This window comes from Globicephala melas, chromosome 1 (assembly GCF_963455315.2).
Source record: "Globicephala melas chromosome 1, mGloMel1.2, whole genome shotgun sequence".
In the NCBI taxonomy this organism is placed as follows: Eukaryota; Metazoa; Chordata; class Mammalia; order Artiodactyla; family Delphinidae; genus Globicephala; species Globicephala melas.
In genome coordinates, this window is record NC_083314.1 from 81,976,611 (window position 1) to 81,991,751 (window position 15,141).

Consider the following 15,141-nt stretch of genomic DNA (forward strand, 5'->3'; position numbering starts at 1 on the left):
AATTTACTAATTCAAACCTGCTTGGCTGTGTGGCTAACTTCCACAGCCAGATCGCTTCCAGAATTCCCAATGCCAATTATAATGACTCTCTTTCCAGTGAAACTCTCTGGATTCTTATAATCTCGACTATGGAAGTACTGTCCTTTGAACTTCTCAATTCCTGCAAGAGAAGGGAAAATTATTACTGGGTGATGGTTTATCTGATATCATTTGTTAAATCATTCATTTTTTTTTGCAGTGTGTAGAGTTTATGCATATATTCTCTGTATGTTCTCCTTTTACTCAGGTGCACTGTTGACTTTCTGAATATTTTTGCCTGTTTTCTTTTCCCATCACCTCAGAGTGGAACCTTGTGATTTCCTTATTATAAGTAGTCTGCTGAACTCAGGATCTGTTAGCATTTTAGACCCGTGGGCTCACAAATCCAAACTGCTTCAGAAAACCTCCATTCTCTTTTGTCTTTTCACCCTCTTTATTTTTTTTAATTGAAGTGTAGTTGACTTATAATATTATATCAGTTTCTGATGTACAACATAGTAACTTGATATTTATATAGATTATGCAATATACAAAGTTATTATGATATTACAGTCTTTTGATTATATTCCTTGTGCTGTATATTACAACCCTGTGACTTTTATTTTATAACTGGTAGCTTCTATCTCTTAATCCCCTTCACCTATTTTGCCCATCCCTCACCCCCTCTTTTCATCATCTGTAAATACCTACTTCCATTCTAATTGGAGTATATATGTTCTTATATACACTAAACTATACATAGAGTGCTTTTTTCCTCTCAGAATGAAAATCCAGGCCAAAGACTGTAATTAAACTCTTTCTTTAAGCTTTATTTTCTTCCTTAGAAACTCAATATTTCTGTTTATTTCCTCGATTGCTAAAAAAGCCCTCATTCAGGTTAAAGAAGATGTGGTAAATATATACAATGGAATATTACTCAGCCATAAAAAAGAATGAAATAATGTCATTTGCAGCAACATGGATGGACCTAGAGATTGTCATACTGAGTGAAGTAAGTCAGAGAAAGACAAATATCATATGATATCGCTTATATGTGGAATCTAAAAAAAAATAGTACAAATGAACTTATTTAAAAAACAGAAATAGACTCACAGATGTAGAAAACAAACTTATGGTTACCAGGGGGGAAAGGTGTGGGGGAGGGATTAACTGGTAGACTGGGATTGACATATACACACTACTATATATAAAATAGGTAACTGATAAATACCTACTGTATGGCACAGGGAACTCTTCTCAGTACTCTGTAATGACCTATATGAGAAGAGAATCTAAAAACGAGTGGATATATTTATATGAATAACTGACTCACTTTGCTGTACAGCAGAAACTAACACAACATTATAAATCAACTATACTCCAACAAAAATTAAGAAGAAAAATTCCGTCATTCAATCTAATGCAGATCAACTTTTATCCTTAAAAAACTAAAATTATTGTAAAACTAAATATAGAGCCTTCTAATTTTCCTCTAGTCCCCCAAATTACTGGTATCTCTACCTCCTAAATAGCGTTAATACAAGTTACCCCATCACCTTTCAGAAGAATATGCAGAATTAGGATAAGCTTTATTTCATCCCAAGATAGGAATCACTCAGACCACATTCCTCCCATTCTTTAGGGATCAGGTCACAGGCATAGTTCAAGTGTCTTCCTTCCTTGTAGGCTACTTACCAGGGAAGCTTTCCAAGGGTAAGTGAGCATTGGTGTGATGGCCAGTGCAAACCATAACTCCATCGAAGACATTCACCTCCTTTTTCCCTTCAGATACCGTGACCACCTCCCATTGGCCTGAAGTGGAGAAATCAGGCTGTTTCTTCACACTGCACACGGTGGTCTGAAAAGTAAAGGGGTAGCCACAGGGCACTATAACCACAGCCCATATAGTGGACATCTTCCCTGACAGGACTCTCCTTGCAGAGGGTAAACAAAGGGCTGATACCGCCTAACAGGCCTCATGCAGGGGTATTTGATTTTCATACTCCACAAATCAGAACTTTTTTGTTTGGGGCTGTGGTCAGAGTGAGAAAACTTCCATGAGGCAAGCTAAATAAAACAGAGTTGGCAGACTAATGTTGCACTCTCCTCTGCTTCTAGAGAAGTGCAAATTACTAGTTCTCGTGGACCATACCCTAGGGCAATGTGATACTTGAATAAAGTTTGGGCTTCTCTTGTGATTCTGAGACACTCCATGCACGAAATGCCTATTCCTCCCCCATACCCCCAGACATCCTGAGACCCTCTGATGCCTTCTTACCGCAAGTCCTGTTCTCACTGTCTGGCCTTAAACTTGTGACTGAGCTAGAGGGCTCCCTTTCCTAACAGAGTAGAGAAACATCTCAGTGGCTCATATTTTATGTAAATGAACCTCTCTGACTCCCATAAATGCCCATTTTACAAGTAACGATAAAGAAAGAAGGTGTGAGATGGGATAGGCAGTGGCACAATTTTTAGCTTTAAAAAATAGTAATAAATATGGGTTACTCTACCCAGGTTAAGGAAACATTAAGAATGTGTTCTATGTGCTTCTGGGTTTATGACCCTAATGTCTTGGTTGACTAATAGAGATACCCCCTTGTATACCCGAGCCATCCTATACTATTTATTGTTCCTCTCGATCATGTTCTTACTTTTACACAGGCTGGTGCTTCTGCCTGGATCATCCTTTTATTCTTTCTTCATTTGGAGATACTCACCATTCAACATTTAGCTTGGGATTATCTCCTCTAAGAAAACCTTCCTGGTGCCTGATGCCTCATGCCCTGATGGGTTAAGCAACCCTCCTCTGAGCTGCAATGTATAGATTTCTGTGGCATTTATCACTAACTCTTAATTTTTAATAATTATATTTACAATGAAATTTCTCTTCATTTTTCTATCTCTATAACTAGACTGTGAAATCACTAATTTTTTTTGTTTTTGTGTCTTCACTGTTTAGTATGGTAACAAACCTCTTCAATAAGTGTTTAAAGAAGTGAAGAGAAGGACCACTAGGCTGTAAATGATTGACTTTGGAAGTCATCACTGGATATTGCCATTTTAATTTTGTTGTGAAAGAGAAAGAGGCATGATTTAGTAGAATGATCAGAAGGTAGAAGATTTGGGCTTTTTGCCAGCTGTCAGAGTATTGATTCTTTTATGGTCATGGTTTAGAATGACAGGAATATCACAGAAGACTTTACAGCAGGAAGGAACCAGTGAAGTGATCTAGTACAGGCATCTTGTTTTACAAATAAACTTAAGATACATCAACGTTGAGGAACTTACTTGTCTGAAGTCACAAGTTGATTAGTGGTAGAGCAAAGACTAGAACTCAAGTTTTTGCTTCCCAATTCAATGTTCCTCCCTCTATGCCAGAGTTAACTTATTTGCTTCCTCGTAACTTTTCAATACCTACTTCACTGGGTTGTTGTGATCACATAAATAATGCACTGGAAAGTACTTCAGAAAGTATAAAAGGGCTAAGCAGCAAGTTGTGGAAACAGAAGGTTTTAAAGTTCCCATGCCTGTCAGTTCCCTTCATTGTTTTATTGTAATCAAATGATATAGAATGAAGGCAATGAAATGAAGGTGGCTTCCTGGATCTGCAGTCAAAATACATAGAAGAGGGACCTTTCCATGAATATTTTGAGACACAGGGAAGACAAAGAGTGGATTCTGGATAGAATAGATACATGAGGATATCAAACCGATCTAAGCACTGGTAAATAAGACCAGTTATTCATTTACTTGACAAACAACTCAAAACACAGAGATACCCACGAAATTCCCTACCTTAAATCGAATGTACTTTAGAAGGTCAAATTCTTTGGCATACATCCTGAAATACTCCAGGACCTGGGAGTTGTGCATGAAGTTGGGATAGTGATCTGGGATGGGGTAGTCACTGAAGCACATCATCTCCTTAGAAGTGTTGATGACCACTGACTTGTAAATACTGGCCCTCCCTTCTTCAGGTTCTTCCTGCAGTAAGTAAAAAGCATTCATGGCAACTTGAGAATTAAGGTCATGGTTTATAAACAGCCAACAAACATTTGAAAATGTTTTCTGAAAGAAATGCCAATTTAAAAAGTCCCGGGCTTCCCTGGTGGCGCAATGGTTGAGAGTCCGCCTGCCGATGCAGGGGACACGGGTTCGTGCCCCGGTCCGGGAAGATCCCACATGCCGCGGAGCAGCTGGGCCCGTGAGCCATGGCCACTGGGCCTGCGTGTCTGGAGCCTGTGCTCCGCAACGGGAGAGACCACAACAGTGAGAGGCCCGCGTACAGCCAAAAAAAAAAAAGAAAAAAGTCCCCTCCCCACAACCCTTCACATCTCCCAGTATTTGTGCCCTCGTGCAGTCTCCTCCTCTTGAATCTAAGTTGTCTTTATGACTTGCTTTTGACCAACAGCATGCAGTTGGGATGATACTGAATGGCTTCCAAGACTAAGTGATAAGTAATCTTGCAGTTTCTGCCTGAGTCTCTTAGAAAGCTTGCTGTGGTGGAAGTCAGCAGCCATGTAAGAAGTCCAGCTACCCTGAGACCACCATCCTGTGAGGAAGCCTGAGCTAGCCAGATGAAGAGCATGTTTGGGATAGAGAGATGTGCAGCCAGCCCCCAGAAGGTCTAGTTATCCCAGCTGACGTTCTAAATATGTGAGCAGGGAGGTCATAGCACACATCCTGTCCCAGCTGTCACCTGATTGCCATGACGTAAGACTCCAAGTAAGAATTGCCCATCTGAGTCTTTTAAATAGTATATATATTTCAAAGCCTAGGGAAGTTTCAAGAGTTTCATACACTTGCCACATTGTTCTCCAGGAAACACTGTACTAACTTACATTCTGTCCACTATGTGTTCCCATTTTACCTCGTTTTTACTAATTACAAAGACAATTACTCAGTGTTAGCAAAAATGAGGTGAAATGAGATCTTAGTACAATATTTTCTGGACAGCAATGTGACAAGAATATGAAACCCTTGCAACTTAGCCTTTTAAAGAAAGATTCAGCATTGTAGACAAAGATTTATGTTTAAGGATGTGAATGACAGCATTATTTATAACATAAAAATGAAATAAGCTAAATGCTGCAATACTGTGATTTATAAGAAATATATATTTGGTTATCCAGATGGTCGAAATATATTCTCATATATGGTCTTTTTCTACAGTTCCTGGCTCAGAGCTCCCAATACTCTACTAATTTCCTAACTGTTGAGAGTGACACGAAGTGTCTTTTGTTATGTTAATATGGTGACCTTTAGAAAGCAACTAAGGTTGTGGGCTGGTTACCAATGGAGCAAACACTGTGATTAGAGGGTTGTAACTTTCAGTTGCCTATCCCCTGACCTCTGGGGAGGCGACAGGGGCTGGAAGTTGAATCAATAGCCAATGCCCAATGATTTAATCAATCATGCCTATGTCATAAAGTCTCCATAAAAACCCAAAAGAGTGGGGTTCAGGGAGCTCCCAGGATGGTGAACCGAAGAGACTAGGGGAGAGCGGTGTGCCTGGAGAGGGCATGGAAGCTCAGTGTCCTTTTCCCTATGTATCTCTTTCATTTGCCTGTTCCTAAATTATATTCTTTTATAACAAACCAGTTACCTAGTGAGTAAATGGGTTTCCTGTATTCTGTAGCTGCTCTAGCAAATTAATCAAACCCAATGGGGGAGGGGTTCGTGGGAATTTCTGATTTATACTCGGTTGGTCAGAAGTATAGGTAACAACCTGGACTTGAGAATGGCAACTGAAGTCCAAATCCCAGGAGGGGGTTGTTGGAACCTCCAATCTGTAGGTGGTTGTTCAGAAGCCCAGGTAATAACCAGGGCTTATGACTGGTGTCTGAAGTGGAGTCGAGGGTGAAGTCTTGTAGGACTGAGCCCTCAATCTGTGGAATCTGACGCTGTCTCTGTGTAGATAGGGATCACAATTGAGTTGAATTTTGGACATCCTGCTAGTGTTTGAGAATTGTTTGCTGGTGTCTGAGGACCACCCGCCACCCACATACACACACTGGAATTGGTCTCAGAACCATTTAATGCCCAACAAAATACACTGTAATTTGAGAACCACTGCTCCAGATCCTTGCTACCTAAAGTACGATCTGTGGACTAGCAGCAGGGGCATCACTTGGAAGATTGTTAAAAATGCAGAATCTTAGGCCCCATCCCAGACCTACTGAATTGGAATCTGCCTTTTAACAAAATCCTCAAGTGATTCAGATGCATCTGAAAGCTGAGAAGCATTGCTCTAGCTGATATCAAACCCCAGTTCACTGTTCTTTCCCCATCAAGGTTAACTTCTTTGCTTCCTCAAAAACTTCTAATAACTACCTCATGGGGGTGTTGTAGTGATCACATAAAATAGCGCCATATCTACCCAGATTGTTATGTTAGCCTCTCACTGAGATATCATAAATGATGACTTTTCAACTCTACTAGAATTTTTTAAAATTGTTTTGATTATGGAAAATTACCTTAACCAATTTGGACCCCCTCTTCTCTTTTTATTCCAGAAAAAGATATATGGATGTTACTGAACATTGAATGGCCACAAAGGAGAGTGTTCCTTGGTTTTGCCCACATTAGAGATGATTTTCCTCCCATTTTTAGAGAAGAATTTTTCAATTTCAGAATCCTGAGTAGATCATTCCCATTTCTCTGCCCCATACTTCAAGATCTCATTCCCTTTGGCTGCTAATAATGTTTCTACAGGTCTCTTCTAATCTATCCTACCAATTTCAACCAAAGTGTTCTTTCTAGGGTATGGTTGTATCTCTGCCCTAATTAAAATTTTAGATGCTGCCCCATTTTCTCTAGTTTATATTTTTCAGCTTAGGATTCAAAGACCTCCATAATGTCTTAGAGTCTATTCTTTATCTCCCCAACTAGATTGTAGGCCCCTTGACTTGTATTCATGCTCTTTCCCACAGCACATAAAATTATAAATAGCACGTAGTAGATATTTAATAGATGTACATTGAATTATACTGAGAAAGGTACATATAGAAAAAGGAAATAAATTTCACAAAATGCATAACAAACTAATGAAATACATCAAAATTTATCACAAAAACAGTTGAATAAGATATTTTAATCTTATTCACAAAAATTTGCTGTAAGGAAAATTGCAAAATAATATAAAATCAAATGCATAGATATATTCATTTTATAGTATTTAAAATATCTATTAATTAGAAACCACTTAAAATGCCCCCCTCCCCCAATAGGAAAAGGGTTTAGAAAATTATGGTATCTCAATATGATGAAGAATTTACCTTCCACACCACTCCTTAAGTATCCTGCTAAATTCAAAGCAGATCCTGTCAACCCACTGCTTAATGGGCTCTACTGATTCCATTTGGAAAAGCAAATTTCTTATTTTGAAACTCAGTATATTTCACAATCTATCCCAATCCACCTTTGTATCTTCACTTAGTGCTCTCCTCAATTAATTTCAAGCTTCTGAGTCATTAAATTGTTGTTGAAACATTCCAGACTCTTTCACAACTTTAAACTTTTGTAACAGTATAGTACTGCTTCTTCATTTGGAAAATTCCTATCTATCATTCAAGAGTCACATCAAATGTCACTTCTTTGGAGAAATATTTCTTGTCCTCTCCACTGAGTTAAATGCCCCATTCAACCTCCAAGCTGCCAAAACTCTCTGCTCAGATTGCCATCAAGGCAAATTAGAACACGTGATATTCTGCATTTGTTTCTATGACTGTGAGGTACCCGAAAGTAGGATTTGTGTCTTACTTTTTGCACCTCTGTCATCAAGACAGTACCTCATACATAGTGGATGCTTAATAAATGCTTTGAAATGAATTAATGAGTGAATTATAGAGATTGAATTTGGAGATACTTAAAACTATGATTTTGAAATCTGTATAGGAACACTGAAAATGGCCTATAACTTTAAGTGGAAAAAGTAATATTACAAAATTAAGGTCACATTCTAATCACCAAATATATAATATTATGTATGCCTAGGGCAATTGTATACCTATGTCTACCCATATTTATATAATTACACATTGTATAATCTCTCCCCTGTTATATGAGTATATTTTAATTATTTTAAATCAATAAAACTTCAAAGTAGGAAAAACAAATTGATTTATTAAGGAGGTAGGATTTTTTCTTTTATTTTTGTAGAAATGTTGTTTATACTACAACTTGATGATAAAAAACTTCAACAAACTAGGAATAGAGGGAAACATCTTCAATTTAATAAGGAACATCTACAAAATACCTGCAGCTAATAGCATACTTAATAGTGAGAAAATGGACAATTTCCCTCCCATAAAATTGAGAACAAGGCAAGGATATCCTCTCTTACAACTTCTATTCAACACTGCACTAGAAATCCTAACTAATGTAATAAGATAAGAAAGGAAATAAAAGTATACAGATTGGGAAGGAATAAATAAAATTATTTTTTTTACAGATGATATGACTGTCTGTGTAGAAAATCTCAAAGATTTAAAAATAAAAATTCCTGGAACTGATAAGCAATTATAGCAGGGTTGCAAGATACAAGGTTAATATACAAAAGTCACTTACTTTCCTATATACCAGAAATGAAAAATTGGACTTTGAAATTAAAAAAACAGTACCATTTATAATAACACTCCCCCCAAATTAAGTGCTTAGGTAAAAATCTAACAAAATATGTATGAGACTTATATGCAGATACCATAAAACACAGAAGAAGAAAAACAAACATATGAATAAATGGAAAGATATGCTGTGCTCATAGATTGGAAGACTCAGTATTGTTAAGATGTCAGTTTTCCCAACTTGATCTGTAGATTCAACACAATCCCAATCAACATCTAAGCTAGCTATTTTGTAGATATTGACAAACTGATTCTAAAATTTATGTGGAAAGAAAAAAAGGCCTAGAATAGCCAACTTTGTCCTTACGTGTGGACTGTGACTAGTGACTTTCTTGCAAAGAGTATAGTATGACAAGGGAGAAAAAAAGGAGCAACTTTAAAGTGGCAAACCCTGATAAACACCATCTCAAGCCAGGTCATCAAGGTTAACATCAATCGGTGTGATAAGTTTGATAGTGTGTACCATTGATACGATGTGATGAGAACAGCACCCTACCTCTAAGGCCTTCCTCCCCAAAATTCATAACCCCAGTCTAACCATGATGAAAACATCAGACGAATCCCAGCTGAGGGACATTTTATAAAATACCTAATCAGTAATCCTCCAAACTGTCAGAGTCATCAAAAACAAGGAAAGTCTGAGAAATTGTCACATCCAAGAGGAGCCTAAGGAGACATGACAACTACATGCATCGTGGTGTTCTGGATGGGAACACCTGGAACAGGAAATGGCCGTTAGGGAAAAACCTAAGTAAATCTGAATAAAGCATGGACTTCAACTAATAATAATGTATCAATACTGGTTCATTAATTAGGACAAATGTAAGATATTAATAATATCTGGGCATGGGGTATATGGGATCTCTGTACTATCTTCCTAATAATTCTGTAAATCTAACACAGTTCTAAAATTCGAAGTTTACTTAAACATGTTGTTTGTACATAGCACGGTTTTTCAAAAAAAATTAAATTAATGAGTGGTAGGGTCCTTTTGGAACCAAGATGTTTGAGGGGGCAGGGGTAGACACATTCCTATCAAATTTGACTTCATTCAGTAGATATTTCTAAAGTCTCTCTGTAATAAAAACACTATATTAATGCTAAAAAATACAAGTCTTTCCCTGTTTTCCAAGGGTTCAAAATTTAGTACACAGATTGGAGTCATGCTTTCCACAGCAGGTATGTTGGGGTCACTGAGCTAAATGAATCACAGATCTTACTCCTGTGACAATAATCATATATTTGTATTCTTTTTCAAGCAACTAAGACAACAAAGTGTTATTGTGTGTCAACAAAAACCTTCAAGCCCTTCTAAACACCTGATTGGACCCTACGTAGGGTTCATCACTGTCAACTCACTGCTATATAAAAGAGAGTGAGGGCAGAGCAGTACTGGGTCAGTGAGTGGAAGAAGCAGCTTCTGCTCCTGCATTTTAGTTTTTCCTACCATCGGCGAATAATCTGCCCTCTAGAGATGTATCTTGATTCTATTTCCTGCCTAAGCACATGACTTGCATTGAGTAGGAAGTTCATATGAGAAAAGAGAGAACCAGGGACGTAGGGTAGTATAATTGGAACTGAAGGGACTGGAGGCAATAGTAAGGGCAGAAGAAAGGAGAAAAATGACTCCCCTTCAGTGGGAGGAGTGAGAACAGTGTGGATCTTCTGTTCCTTTGACAGACTCTCAGAATCCCGTGGGACAGAAGCTGTCTTAGGACTGTTGTTCTCAGCGTTGTACTCACACTGGACTCATCTGGGGAACTCTAAAATACTAATGCCTGGTCCTTACTCCCAGAGACCCTGTTTTTTTTGTTTTTTATTTTTTTTTCCGGTACGCGGGCCTCTCACTGTTGTGGCCTCTCCCGCTGCGGAACACAGGCTACGGATGCGCAGGCTCAGCGGCCATGGCTCACGGGCCCAGCCGCTCCGCGGCATGTGAGATCTTCCCGAACCGGGGCACGAACCCGCGTTCCCTGCATCGGCAGGCGGACTCTCAACCACTGCGCCACCAGGGAAGCCCAGGGACCCTGTTTTAATTGCTCCTTCTCTAATGTGTAGACAAGGTTGAGATCTGCTGGTAAGAGGTCGTGTGGTGGCCCCGGAAAGCTCAGGGCACCAGAATTTATCCCATCCACCTCAGAAGTCTTTTCTCCACACATCCTTAGCTAAACTGCAGAATGCCTGAGGGCAGTGCCAGGAAGTTATATAACTCTGTGTCTTGTCTCCACACCATCTAACAAAGTCTGAGCTTCAGAAATGTTTGTTCAATGAACTGTTATCGATTTTGTTTTCAACATGCAATGTGATCCTCATTTATCACCTGGGAAAGCTGGGGTAAAAGCTGAAGGGCAAAGGTTTCCATGTTGGCTGCACATTAGAAATAGCTAGTGGAGAGCTTTATTGACACCCCAGGCCAATAAAACCAGAATCTGGATGGACTGATATCCGTATTTGTTAAAGTTTGTTAAAGTTCCCCAGGTGATTGTTCAGTGTTGCAGCCAAAGCTGACAGCCACTGCTCTACAGTTACCCTCTTTTAAGTATTTTTGTATCCATTCAGTTGTCTTTTTTTGGGGGGGGGGGTTGATATTTAAGAATTAAACACCGATTCAACTAAGGGTGTTTATTACTTAATTTCATATTTTAAATTAAAATGTTCTAAATATGCCCATCTTACATTATATTGTATCCATGTGCTATCTTTGTATCACATATACACTTTAGAACCTCACTACGTGAACTGTAGTTATCAGATCAGTAGCATCAACATCACCTGGGGCTTTGCCTGAAATATAGAATCTTGGCACCACCCCAGATTAATGAATCGGAATGTATACTTCAGCAAAAGCTCCAGTGATTCATGTGCACATTAAAGTTGGAGAAGCACTGCTTTGGTATGCTTTAAGGATTTTTAAAATTCAGATTGACTAAAGAATATTAAAAATTATTTTCCAGCAATACATGCTCATTAAAACCTCAGCATTTCATAAGAGATTTATCATTTTAAGCTATTTCGTTCATAAAGTAATATTGCAGTATGAAAACTAAAGTGATATGTCTCACATTACTACCGACTTTTCACCATCAGTCTGGTCTAACATTAATGAGGAGATCAAGAAGAAAGAAATTTATATTGAGTCCCTGAGACCTGTTACAAGAAAGAGAAAATGGAAGCCCTGAGTTGCCAGTGGCTTACTGGACACCCGGTAGCAATGGTGGCATTCCAAAGTGCTTGGGACGATCCTATATATGAAACCCCCAATGAATTACAGAAAATTTAGGGGGATAGGATGGGGGAGAGGAAGGCTCCAAATAACAAGCAAGGGGGTCACAGAAAAGCAGATCTGAGGCAATTCTTGAGGAAACCAGCATCAGCATGTAAAACATGTTTAATCTGCAATTAGGCTCCACAACTGTGTAACTGTGGAATATGTGAGAATGAAGGTCTCTATTTCACAAGCATTCTAAGCAGCCACCCAAGATATTTTGCTTCTCTAGGATTCATTTATAAAATGTAAATATATTTGGTGCCTAATATATGCCAGGCATCCCCCGTGGCTCTAGAAATATAGTGGTGTTTGTGTGTGCCTTTATAATATATGTAAAATATATGTATGTTATATATAATGTAATAGACACAGATGTGGTCTGTCTTAACAGCAGTCAGAGCATTATGATGAAATATAGCTTATTTATTTTCAAGAAAGCAGTTTATAAGGTGCTGAAATTTTGCCAAGAGTATAATCAGAAAACACTCCAAATTGGGTCTTTAACAGAGAGGAAGTTTAAACCACTTTGGAAATAAAACCTGATAATCAGGTAGGATGGTGGACCCTTCACTAATTTCATGCCTGGTCAGTAGTTGCCAGACCTGGCTAGGATGCTTACCAGACACCAAATGTGTGGGCCACACTCTAGGCGTACTGAATAATAACTGATGTTTAGCAATTATTGTGCCACTGTTATTAGTGATGACATGAATATTCATTCACTTAATCCCCACAATAACTATGAAGTGGTTGCCAATATTATCTCCTTCTTAAAGATGACAACACAGAGGTACAGAGAGGGTTAATGGTTTTCCCCAAGGTCACAGTAGGATTTGAACCCAGACATGCTCTTAACCTCTACACCATGCTGTGGCTGGATTTCAAAAGTAAAATTTCCTATTTATTACAAAATATTTATTAACAGTCTTTTCAGCCCATGCCCAAGACTGATTATGACCGAGGCATGCATGGTGTGCTAAGGAGTATCCACCCTAGATCCGAATAGGGACGATTGTCAAATAGAGTTAATCCCCAGGATGGAGCCCAGATGCAAAACAACTGTACTGCTGTTCTACTAAGGAATGCTATGAATGAATGAAACCACTTTTAAGTAGCTGGCCAGCACCGTGTTCGTTTTGTGAAATATGAAACAAATCTGGACACCTTAATACCATTCACTGGCTTAAAAAGTGAGTTGAAAAGCAAACCCAATGGATGTTGCTTTGGAGATCAGTTAAGGAGGGTGATATTCTTTGACATATAATAAGCTTAACTATCATTTAAGTAAGAAGATACCTTAACTGTTAGTAACAAGTTGCAGGACTCGGTGTGCATATTAAAGCAACTCAACTTTAAAACTGAGTCTGTGCAAGGATAAGAAAACCCAGTTGCAGGTGCCCTCTGCCCTTCTCTGAAGACGGGACTACTGCTTTGATTTCTCAAGTGAAGGAAAAGTGCAAAGCAAGGAAGGCAGCCAGATTTTATATCCTATTTACGCACTAGAATCATTAGAGAATTGTTTAAAGTAAAGAAGGAAGGAAGCAATGAAGGAAGGAAGGTAAGAAAGAAAAGAAAAAAAAAAAGTAAGGTTAGAAGAGATTGAAAAGGGAGATTCCTGGAAGGAGTTGTAAGCAGTATTCTAGATCACTTACCGATGAACGCAGACCAAGAGCAACCACTTTACATGATGCCATTCTGCTACACCCCCCTACCAAGATTGTTACCCTTTTCTGGATAGCGGCAAAACTCATTACAGACAGTGCCCAACTTGTGATTTTTTGACTTTACAATGGTTCAAAAGCAATACACATTCCATAGAAACCACACTTCGAATTTTGATCTTTTCCTGGGTTAGCGATATTTTGTAACATACTCCGGTGATGCTGGGCAGTGGCAGCTTCCAGTCAGCTGGAAGGATCAGGAGGGTAAACAACTGATAGACTTACAACCATTCTGCACCCAAACAACCATTCTGTTTTTCATGTTCACTACAGCATTCAATAAATTACATGAGCTATTCGACACTTTATTATAAAATAGGCTTTGTGTGAGATGATTTTGCCTGACTGTAGGCTAACGTAAGTGTTTTGAGCACGTTTAAGGTAGGCTAGGCTCAGCTATGGTGTGAGGTAGATTAGGTGTATTAAACACATTTGTAACAGGATATTTTCAATTTACGATGGGCTTATCAAGATGTAACCTCATTGTAAATCAAGGAAGATCTGTAAATGAAAATGATCTCTGTGCCATTTTCACAGACATCAGTAAAGGACAGAACGAGTGATACCTGCGTCCCATTTTGCTGCCAGAGTAGGGAAAGAGGAACCTGCATAGAACCTGAGGTGATGGCTGCTGAGAGGAGGTCAGCAGGTTGAAGTCTGGCAGGTTTAATCACTGTGAAGCCCATCATACTTCCTGACACGAGGTAAAATCTTATGCAATGGTTCAATACTTGGCGAGAGCTCCAAGCATTAAGGAACAAGATTTACCTGAAACCGCCACAGCCCTCCGATGTCATCAGTCCCTTCAAAGCAGACGGGCTCCAAGCCTTCTTCCAGGCAGCACTTGATAGACGTGAGCCCACTCACTCCTCCCCCAATCACAGCAATTCTTTTCTTGGTCATGGTCTCCAGAGATCTTCACCGGGCTGGGTCAGTGTAACCTGTCCTAAAGAAAGGATGACAAAAGACAGAAAGCACACATCAGTTAATACCTTTCAAAGAAGAGCTTGAACGTGGCATTTAGATAAATTCTGCAGCAGCAGGTGCCTTTGGGGAACCCAGATTCCAGTGTCCCCATGGACCACCGGGAACTACTACCTTGGATGGGTGAGCCCTGTGCCTGGAAGACCCAGAGCTGAGACCCAGAGCTGAGAGCTCTGCTGTGGTACCCGACCTCGCTGCCTTTGCCCCAACACTGGCAGATCCTTCAGCTGCGATCTGGAGGGCACTGCACTTTCAGCTCTTTGCAAAGAAATGTAAAACAACAAAGTACAAACAGCAGCAATAACCAATGTGGAGGGGCTGTTCAGCTCCACCTCCTTTCAGCCAACACACCGCCCACTCAGCAGTGCCCATTACCCCCACAGAGGGGAGAAAACGTGGGCCAAACCTGCTCTGGGCAGAAATAATTAACCCTATGACCTCTCTGTTTTTCACCTGCAGTTGCCCGCACTCTCAGCTACTCTCAGGGGAGACCCTAGGGGCCGGAATCTCCATCACCCGCCCTTCC

General features: G+C 39.4%; 1 protein-coding gene across 2 annotated transcripts in view; it reads right to left on the reverse strand.

Moving 5' to 3' along the window:
- The window catches only part of LOC115859843 (flavin-containing monooxygenase 5-like), a 72,689-nt gene that overhangs the window by 23,891 nt on the left and 33,657 nt on the right, over positions 1-15,141 (reverse strand). For both annotated transcript variants that reach the window (XM_060300450.1, XM_060300464.1), the window contains exons 3-6: positions 14,400-14,577; positions 3,814-4,002; positions 1,714-1,876; positions 18-160 (exon numbers count right to left, since the gene is read on the reverse strand). In XM_060300450.1, the coding sequence (XP_060156433.1) occupies positions 18-160; positions 1,714-1,876; positions 3,814-4,002; positions 14,400-14,534 (630 nt within the window). In that variant the 5' untranslated portion in view covers positions 14,535-14,577. The remainder of the gene's footprint in view (positions 1-17; positions 161-1,713; positions 1,877-3,813; positions 4,003-14,399; positions 14,578-15,141) is intronic.